The 10,681-nt window shown below is 32.1% G+C and overlaps 1 protein-coding gene and 1 long non-coding RNA gene across 7 annotated transcripts in view; one reads left to right on the top strand and one right to left on the bottom strand.

Annotated features, from left to right (window-relative positions):
- The window catches only part of LOC111083296, a 47,604-nt gene extending 44,676 nt beyond the window's left edge, over positions 1-2,928 (bottom strand). For both annotated transcript variants that reach the window (XR_002608937.1, XR_002608954.1), the window contains exon 1: positions 2,792-2,928. This is a non-coding gene — a long non-coding RNA (uncharacterized LOC111083296). The remainder of the gene's footprint in view (positions 1-2,791) is intronic.
- Positions 970-10,681, top strand: part of LOC106474170 — a 65,086-nt gene continuing 55,374 nt past the window's right edge. Inside the window, exon 1 of one of the 5 annotated variants that reach the window (XM_022379645.1) lies at positions 970-1,752. In XM_022379645.1, the coding sequence (XP_022235353.1) occupies positions 1,494-1,752 (259 nt within the window). In that variant the 5' untranslated portion in view covers positions 970-1,493. Of the gene's footprint in view, positions 1,753-7,825; positions 7,851-8,586; positions 8,896-10,681 lie in introns of those variants that run through there. The other 4 variants (XM_022379679.1, XM_013934897.2, XM_022379571.1 and 1 more) reach the window with 4 other exon arrangements.

Here is a 10,681-nt window from a genome sequence, read left to right as displayed (position 1 = left end):
AATTTCTCTTCTTGTTTCTTTCTCGTTCTTCTAGTTTGTTTCTTTTTTCTCCAACCACTGCTGTAATTTCTCTTCTTGTTTCTTTCTCGTTCTTCTAGTTTGTTTCTTTTTTCTCCAACCACTGCTGTAATCTCTCTTCTTGTTTATTTTCTCGTTCTTCTTGTTTCTTTTCTTTTTCCTCCAACAACTGCTGTAATGTCTCTTCTTGTTTCTTTTCTTTTTCCTCCAACAACTGTTGTAATCTCTCTTCTTCTTTATTTTGTTGTTCGAGCTGCCACTGTTGCAGGTTTTCTTGCAACTGCTGTTGTCTCTCTTCTTGTTTCTTTTCTTGCATATTTTCTCCTTCATCTTCTTCTTCTTCTTTTTTTTTTGGCTGTTCTTGTATTGGTGCCATCAAAACTGCTATGCTGTAGTTTGATTTGCCGCTTCTCGTTTCCATTTTTTTTCTTTTCAGTCCCACTCTCTGACACCAATTTGTTATGCCTCCAGTCTTTAGTTAATTTTCCGTAAAAATTCTTTCCGAAGAAACTTTACCGAAACAAGTCCTTTCTTAAATAAAACTGGTTTATTCTTTCTGAATACAAATTTGCAATACACTTGATTTCAACAAACGCGCTATAACAAACGCTATAATTCACAACGAACGTCTCACGTCCTCGACTCAACAACACCCTCTCTCTGTCCGCAGTTCACTTACCATTATTGCCGTCACATCTTGACCGTCTTATATGTACAAGAATATCGAATCTAGTAACCTCTTGAGGTTTCATGAACTTTTTAGAAGTGCATGACGTGTTTACAGAGTCACGTGACCTCCGCTGTCGTAACAATATAATAACTACAAAGATAAGCGTGAAAAGTATAAGCTCTGCCCATAAGTTGTTTGGAGCTTTGTAATCAATACTAACAGAACTACACATTTTCTTTTATTATACTTTAATAATTTGCCTACAACTTGGATGAAAGGGTTAATGGTTCTTTATTCTAAGGGTGGGAAAACTATTGAGGAAACGGCATTCCAGCTAAAAAAAAGTAAGGGAACGCAGTCTCCCTTGCGTTCCAACACCACTATATATAACTCTAAATTCTAATATGTCATTTCCCGTGAAATGAAGTTGTGTTGTTTTTGTTAGGTGTTGCTCAATGCATTTCAGCTTAAACTGTTTATAGTAAAGAGATGCCGTGGAATCTGCAGGAAATGAAAAAGGAACTTGCGAAATTAATTAACGGATGTTTTGTAAGACACTAGGTTAAAAAAACTTAGGCACCAAATCTGAATAACTTTGACTTTGAGCCTATTGTCAGTTTTGATTTTCTATATTAAATGCTTAAAACTTTATTTTCACTACTTATTATGTATGCTCAACTCGAAGTAATGGAAGGTGCTACTAGAAGGTTAAGCACTGAACAAAATAAGTTGATAAACTTACCTGACTGTTAGTACACAATTGCATGACTGCCGATGTAATGTGTGCGGTATTATAGAAATTGCAATGTTGGAGAGTAAGCGGCTTGTAATTATTAACATGAAAAGAATTAACCTGGTTCATTATTTATACGTGTTTTTCATATTTTTTAATTTAACAGTTGATTCTTTAGAAGTTAATTATGGCTTTGTTAAAGAAGAATGTGAAAGTATGATTCCAACTAGGCCTAATGTGAGTAATGAACTAAAACCAGCTAACTGGGCAAACCCTTACAAGATAATTGTGGCAAGTGGACTGAAGTACAGAAGAGGAGAGCCAGTAACTGGTAAGAATACAGTATACTCATTACTATTCATATAATAGTAGACCAGATAATTTTGTAAACTTCAATAAAATAACCTCATATCCTTGTTTTCTTAGTAGTAAATCAGATCTCTGTAACTTGTAAGAAAACCCATTTATCTTGTTAGCTCTCGTTTGAACCCTTTTCAATAAGTCTGTATCCTTTCTTAGATATGTATACCAAAACATTACATATCTAGTATCCTATGTGAGGCATAGCTAGGAATTTTTTTATAATAAAGAAATAATCACCTCTTTTGACTTTTTATCAATATCAGTATGTTTAGAAATACACCATAAAATTCTGTTAACTTCTAGCAACAGAACACTGCCATAATAGCTTGAGTAACTTATTCACCACTGTTCAAAGATCTTTTTCTTCAGTAACATTATTGAGTGGATTCAACTCTTTATGAAATGTATGATCCAAATTATGATATTCCAAAATGTATTACCTTGCACTTAGCTGTAAGTGCAAGTAAAAGAACAAAACATGTTTAACATCTGGAGTTTTTGAAAAAAGGAAGGAGGAGGTTCTTTTTTTTTTTAATGTCCTCTAAAAAAGAAAGTTTGTACCCTATTTTTCATGAGTGTTGCTTGTTTTCAAAGGGTCTATGTCAAATGGAAGTCTACTTTATTTTATTTTTGTTAACAGCAAAAATTAACATTCTTGTTAACAAAAAATATAACTACAGTTATGTCTATCAATAGCATTAATGTAAATTCAAAAGAGCAAATGCCTAAAGTACAGTACAATGACCAATCTGATCCACCATTAGTAACAAAGGTCCAATTTGACTAGCTACTATGAATAACAGTCTTTGACTTTCTCTCATTGAACCACTTTACAATCTACTGAATTTAAACTAATTTTTCCCCAATTCTTAGTTGGGTAATTATTTTAGGTAATTTCATTTATAGCATCTTACCCAAAACATTTGGTAAATCTAGATGCATGAAAACAACATACTTTCAATTTCTAGATAACAAGTAACACCTTTAAAAGATAAAAGACTACTTACATGTAGGAGACATTTCTTTTTGGTGAATCCATGTTGGGTTTCTTTCATGATACTGTATTTCATTAAAATGGTTTTTCAAAGTTTCTCGGATCCTCCAGCTAACGCTAACTAGTCTGTAATTGCCATGGCAACTCTTGTCACCCCTTTAAAAGTAGAAGTAGTATTAGCAACTTCAATTATCAAGTGCCTATTCACCCTTTATTGAAATTGAAATAAGAGAGACCTTCATATCACATATTTGACTACCTTTACATTTCTAAAGAAAACCTAGTGATATGCTGGCCCTTCATTTGTAATCTCTCAGTGTTTGTGCTTACACCAAGGGATTAATGTACACATAATTCAGGTGAATTTTAGTACTTTTCTTATTTTGTTTGGTAACTGGTGTATCTATGCCACAAGTACCTGGAGTGACAAAGTTCACTGCTGAAAACCACCATATACTAAAAAAAAAAAGTATTTTATTATTAATAGTTATAATTTAAATGTGGAGAGCTGCTGAAGTGTTAGAAGCTGGTAAGCCCAACATTTGTGTAAATTATGAAAAATTTAGAAGAATTGTGCAGAAACACATCCATAATTTCCATGATTTGTATTTTATTATTACCTCTAATAAGCAACCACTTGTGGATAGTATTTCTAATGAAGCTGTAGGCAAAATTGCACTGGTGTGATTCTAGCTAGCTGATTATTATGGTAACCAAACAAGTGGAAGCTGTGGTTTCACTTCCCCATTTCCATATATTTAGTTAGGTATGCCTTACAGCTCAATTGAGGATTATTTTTGATCCTATATTGTTTTTCCTAAAATCTGATGGGCTTCTTATCTTTAAAACTATTATTTAAATTATTATACTCTAAGTTTTCTTTTTTTCAAACTTTTCATTATCCCAGTTATTGTTTGAATTTGTTTATTTCCAATGGCATCAATAAAAAGTTGTTTACTAAAATGAATATTTATGCAATAATCATAGGTGACAAATTTTAGAGACACTGATAGGGATTGTATTGAGTCACGTAGTGAGGGAGAGAGAGATTTTTCTTAATAATTTTGGATGGTGTTCTGTACAAAATGGCTAAGGAACCAACAAGAAAGATGCTATTTTATATTTATTTTTAACATGACTGTATGTGATTACAAGAGTTGTATTGAGGAATATTTGGGAAGGAATGATTGTTGTATAATTATGCTTGATGTTTTGTCACATTTTCAGAAACCTTAATGCCATAAGACAAGATTTATTTTTAGTGAATTGTGATAATGAGTTTAAAAATAAAAGGTAAAGTAGACATATTTGTGAAATTTTAAAAATAAGTTGCTTTAATTCAAGATAGACAAGTTCCTGAAAAAAAAAAAAAGAAGAAATGGCTAATAGGGAAGATTAAACCTAATCCTAATTGACTTACTAAGGACATAAAAAGTCATAGAAAATACCAATTTAGAACTGGGTGATTAGTTTTATTTGTTAATCAATTAATTGACTGTCCAGTTATTCAATGGGTATGGTGATCTTCAAACCATGAAAAGTTGACTGTTAATACTGCCATCCTGTTCCTTTCTCTCTAGTCAGAAGTTCAAGAAGAAATAAAATCTTGGTGGCAGATGCTGCCAGCTATTTGCTTTCCCTTTAGTCAAAAATAAAAAATAAAAAAAAATTTTACTGGTGCTATCAGCCACTTGCCTTACTTATAGAAAGGATTTATGCAATATGCTTACTGTGAGCATTCTGTAGTAAATATTGGAATTGGCCTAAAATGTTTATACTTTTATGGTAAAACAAAATACAGAAAGATCAGAAATAAAGTGCCTTGACAAGAAATGCTTTCCCTAGGGTTTTAAAGGAGGTCAAAGATCAGGTACAGCATGTAGGACATTTTCATTTTTGTTAAAACATTATAGAGTGAATAGATGCTTGAAGATACTAAATTATATTATATATAAATTATATACCAAAGACAGTATAAAATTGATTACTGTGACATACAAGATATTTTATTTTTATCTTGATGTAATGTGTGATAATGATGAAATATAATGCATCATGATCTTTCACATAAGGACAAAGGTTTCTCCTATCCAAGCCACAATTTCTGTTTAGAACAAAATATTAACTTTAAACAAATTCATACTAGTGCCATCTGTAAGCTGCTGGTTAATAACTTCAACAATGTAAACATGTACATTGAGCTCTCTCCTAACTAGATCCTACTTCTGATTACACTAACATAGTCACTTCTCCATCTGATCGACACAAATCCAAGAACACTTCTAGTGTTGTCAATCTGTCCTCTAATACACTAACTGAAGCTCAACACAAACTATTTAGTAAAGTTCTTAAGTTTTCTCCTACCCCTAAAAACATAAATAGTTTTGAAGTCATTTCTGACCTCCAAGAATTTGCAATCGGATTAAGACTTCAAGAATTTTTTCACAAACAAACCACTGAAAGAAATAATTTTGACTCACAGTTTAATGAAAAATCCTTATGGTCACCCCAGCTAACAGGGAAACACATCTAGAGAGTTTTATTACTGCAATTGAAAATGATGTAATTCAGGCTATTAAATCTGACTCAAAAGTATGAAACAATCTCTCCCACAGGGAACATTCTGCTCTAATTGCACTGAAACACAAAAATGAAATTATTAAACCAGCTGATAAGGGTGGTGCCATTGTCATTCAAGATAAAACCAACTATATCAATGAAGCTTACCGACAAGTTAATGACAGAAACCACTATAAAAAGGTAAATTTGGACTCCACACCGCAATTTGTTAAAATTATTGAAAATATGCTATGTAGTTTACAGAAAAGCCAACACAACAGTCATGAAACATTACAGTTCCTTTCACCTAAACACCCAGTTCCAGGTTGCTTTTACATGCTACCAAAAATACAGAAACCCAAATATCTTGGTCATCCTATTATTTCTTATTGCGTTATGCCTACTAAAAACTTAACTGCTTATGTTGATCACCACATCAAATATATTCCCCCCTCCCCTTTTGAAGTCGTACAATAAAGACGCAGCACATTTTCTAAACATGATCTCTGACATTAACAGCAACAGAAAACTTCCTCCAAATGCTATTCTCTGTACTATGGATGTTTCTTCTCTATACACAAACATTCCCCATGGTGAAGGCTTAAAAGCCCTAGAACCTTCTCTGCAAAAACTAGACAAACCCAACACTCAAATTATTACAGACTTAGCTGAATGAGTACTTACACTTAACGGTTTTGAATTTAATAATGAATTCTATGTTCAAACAAAAGGCACAGCTATGGGCACCAAGATGGCACCAAACTATGCCAACATTTTTAAGAGACAGAGACAAATTTGGAAAACTGCACAGACAAACCAATGTTTTGGAGATGCTACATTGATGAAATTTTTTTCATTTGGATAGGAGATGAAGATTCGTTATTGTCCTTTTATAGACTTAATAACACCTTCCACAGTTCTATAAAGTTTACTCTAGATTACTCCACTACCCAAATAAGTTTTTTGGATGTAAACCTAACATTAAAAGATGGTGTTCTACATACTGATTTGTACCGAAAACCAACAGATAAACCACAATACTTGTACAATCAAAGTTGTCACCCTCGACATACCAAACGCAATATCACATTCAATCAAGCACTTAGATTAAAGAAGATATGCTCTGACAGTAAGAACTATGACCATCACATTAATTCTTTGAAATAGACTATGACTGAAAGAGGTTGTAAACGAAACACTATCACCCAACAAGTTGAGAAAGCTAACAATATACCACGTACATCTGTATTGAAACAATTACTTAAAACCAATTCTTCTCATGTTCCACTGGTTATTACCTATCACCCAAAACTAAAAAATCTACCCCGGATACTAAAGAAACACTTTTACCTACTTCAACTTAATGATTGATTAAAATCAATTTTACAGAAGTTCCTGTCATTTCTTTCAGAAAGAATAAAACTATGCATTCACACATAGTTCATGCTAAAAGAAACTTTAAGCCGACACCAGGTGGAAGTCAACCTTGCAATAATAAGCGATTTCAAACCTGTAATTTCATATAGGAAATGGACACATTTTCTGATAGCAACAACCGAAAGCAGTTCAAAATCCCTAATTCCATAACCTGCTCTACAAAAAATGTTATTTACTTAATCCAATGTCGAAAATGCAATTTCCAATATGTAGTTTAACTATACAGGAATGTTTTAATAACCATAAATCAACAATAAACACAAACAAAGAACTTCCATTTGCTGAACACTTTCACATGCCTGGACACTCTCTTGAAGACATTAAACTTATGGGTATAAGAGACAAATTTTACATCTAACAGAAACAGTGAAATTAAAGAAGCTTATTGGATAGCACTGTTAAATACTGTAATGCCAAATGGTATCAATCTCAATCCCAGGTTGTTGATCTTTACAAGTCTCTGAAAAGATTTTTCAAAAATAAATTCATGATTAAACTTACTGTACATTGTTAGTATCATTCTTCCTTAAATTTCTCTCTCTTTCTATATATATATATATATTGTTTTGATTTCCTATATATTGAGCTACATGATTATTTTCTCTATTTCCCACCACCTTTTGCTGTTATTTAATTTTAATTTTATTTCTATTGTTAATTTTATTTTTGATTTTATCTTTATAGAAATTAGTAAACAATTCTTATAACTATTATCCAACATAAGTCTTTTATGAACTTTACATACCCTCTTTGGCACAAAACTAAACATGACACAAACAACTCTAGGTTATGATTGGCTAGCTCTCAAGGCCAACTCATTGAACACATGATTTATATGACATTGACATCTGAGCCTATTTATTTCATCACACTCATTAAACATAACCATTTATTCTCCTGAAGAAGAATAGTCAACTAATCGAAAGCACTCAAGTTTTTGGTCTCATTTTGAAAATACTACAACTTTTGTAGGTGATCCTGTGTGTTAACGACTTAACCTGGAAATATAATGCATTTATATCTAGATTATTTTGTTTCAAAATATCTTTTTTTTTATGTTACTCTTATGAAAATTGGTGAGTAAATAGCTAACTTGAACCTAAACCTAATTTTTAGGCAAAAGTAAAAATTCTGGATAGGAGTGCATGGATATATATAAGTAGGCTATCAGCCTGGCACAAGTATAAGAGACAAATTACATTATTGGATATTTTTACTGTTATAGTTGATAATGTTCTTCAATATTTTACCTTGTTGCATTACAGAATGTTGTGACATTTAATACTCAAATTTTGTATGTTTTTATGATGGCCAGAGTAATCATTGTTATACAACTTTCACAATTGGTATGCACAATTCTATGAAGTCCAATAGCTTCTGATATGATATATTATCTCCTCTCAGAAAACAGCTTTTATTGAATTGTGCTTCCCTCTATATGTGCAAACATTTGCTTGCCACTAGGTTTGAAGCTCCCACCTACTCTCACATTTTCTGTTTACACATGAGGCAGCTGTATGATAACATGCAAGGAAGAATGCAACAACCCTCCACTTATGCAGCTTAACTTAACTTCACTTCTCAATTGGCATTAGTGATATTTAGACATGCTTTTTGTTTGAGCTTACTAATGAAACTTCAATCAGTTACTATTTTTTTTTTCTTTAGAGAACTTAGTTTTATTTTTGAGTTTGCTACACTTCAGTTCTCAATTTTCATTTGTACACGTTAACATTACGTCTTAAAATTTCTTACATTTTTTTCTTCCTTTTTTAGCTCCCTGTGTGGATTTTTTTTTATTATTTACATTCATAGCTATCATGAATTCAGAGTTTAATGCTACAACAACTACTGCTGTTCCAACTGCAGTTAACCTGACTTCGGGCCTGCAATTGTTGGCAGAAGATGTTATGGTCTTGGTTCATCAGGAGTTGGCAACCTTCATGTGAGCTTTGGATTTTCTGTCAGATTATCCTGGTATACCTTGTTCAGGGGTACCTGAATAAGAGGATGATGATTTTGACAGCCTATTTCCTCCCCCCATCCTATGCCACACAATCATGTTTAGCACCAGTGGATGTGTCCAGACCTTCGCCTCCTTTCCTGGAATTGATCAACCAGGTTTGTTATGTTTTGTCCTTCTCCCCATTTTCTTTGATTCCTCCCCTTCCTTTTTAAGTGGGACACTTTTGGCTCAATATCTTGTTCTTCCCCCGCACTAGATATTGGGGTTCATGTTAACCCGATGACTACCGGCCACTAACTTTCTTAGTAGGCAATGCGAGTCTTGCTATATTTCATTCCAACAATAAAACTAGTGGATGAATACATTCGAAAATTCATAAGTACTTTGACAAATGTAGGTAGTTTAAGAAACATAAAGTCTATTACTTTTAATAAATTTAGTTTTTTTGCATTATGATCTTTAATATCTTTATTTAATATTGTATTTATAAGAAATGATTACAATATTTATATTTGCTACAGATTTGAACTTATTACTTTTAATGTTTTAGTACATTATTTTGAAATCCCCAAAAAATTGTATCCTCTATAAAATGCAAATTTTATCTCTTTTTAATTTTTTTAATAATCACGTTATTATGGTTTCAAGTAATATACAGATTCGTAAATAATATTTGTAAATAAACCTAAACAATAGATGAGTATTTTTATTTTTAACTAGGATTTCATGTTTATATATGTACATAAAAACATTTTAATTTTGTTTCATAAGTATATTTTTATTTAAAATTTATGTTTATGTTTCATTGCAGTCATACTTTTGTGTTTATTGTGCCAAATAAACCGTGGGGTCAGCAGCGTGAACTTTGTACGTTGTCCGTAAACTATCTCACCCCTTTTGGTGGTCACTCTCGTTCAACCGAGCACGAGTGCGTGCGCATTTGAACGTTACTGTAGATATGATAGTAAGAAAGCTTTTCGGTACTTGAATATCATTTCTTTGAACTTTCAAACAAGTTTATTTCAACATATGTCCGTGTGTGTTGTTTCAGAATAGAGACAAAACTAATTGTCACTACTAACAAAACAAATGTATGTAACAGTTTATAGTACAGGCGGTTTCAATAAACACCGCCTGAGCCTGACCTCTTGTTACTTGATACATCCTGTTAGAAGAGATTACCAAACGATACAGACACCATAAATTACAAAGAAAATTACTTTACAGCACTTAAAAGATTAGTCCTGGTCACATTCCTCTCATTACAGGCAAGATTTATGTTGGAATGTGAAACATTGAGACCCCCAACTGTGAGAATGTCATAGCTTCCCTGTATTGTTTAGTATTTAGCCTGTTTCACAACCAACATATGGGTTTTATTGTTGTCACTACTGAGTTTGAACCATTTGAAAAATATCAGAATAAACTATATATATCAGTTACACTGTTTTAATTCTAACGCAATAACAACAGAAATGTGGGTCTTACTACAAAGCAAAGATTGTAAGAAGAAAAATATAAAATTATTTTGTGGTACTAATAGTATTACGTACAAATCACACAAGTTTTTCATTCCAAATACTGAATCATATTATTATTATTATTATTATGAACTAAATATAAAATTATGCTAAATTATTGAGATTAAAACTACAAATTTAAATTCAAAAGAATATAAAAAAATCACAAACTCTTTCAGTTCAAAGTCCCAAGTCTAATTCATGTAAAGACTTTGCACTCGCCACTCGGTAACTCTTAACCCTAACAATTGTGGATCAACTTCTTTACTAAAAATATATCTATTTTGAGCTAATTTTTCAATATAATGACTAATATAAACAGATATACCATGCAGCATGACTTAAGCTACTATATAAGAAAAATAAAAGTCACATATATCCCATGCTAGTTTTTCCAGAAGCAACTTTTCTAACGTATTAC

This window comes from Limulus polyphemus, unplaced genomic scaffold (assembly GCF_000517525.1).
Source record: "Limulus polyphemus unplaced genomic scaffold, Limulus_polyphemus-2.1.2 Scaffold5, whole genome shotgun sequence".
NCBI lineage: Eukaryota > Metazoa > Arthropoda > Merostomata > Xiphosura > Limulidae > Limulus > Limulus polyphemus.
Note: the sequence above shows the minus strand (reverse complement) of the source record. Positions and strands in the feature narration are given on the sequence as shown.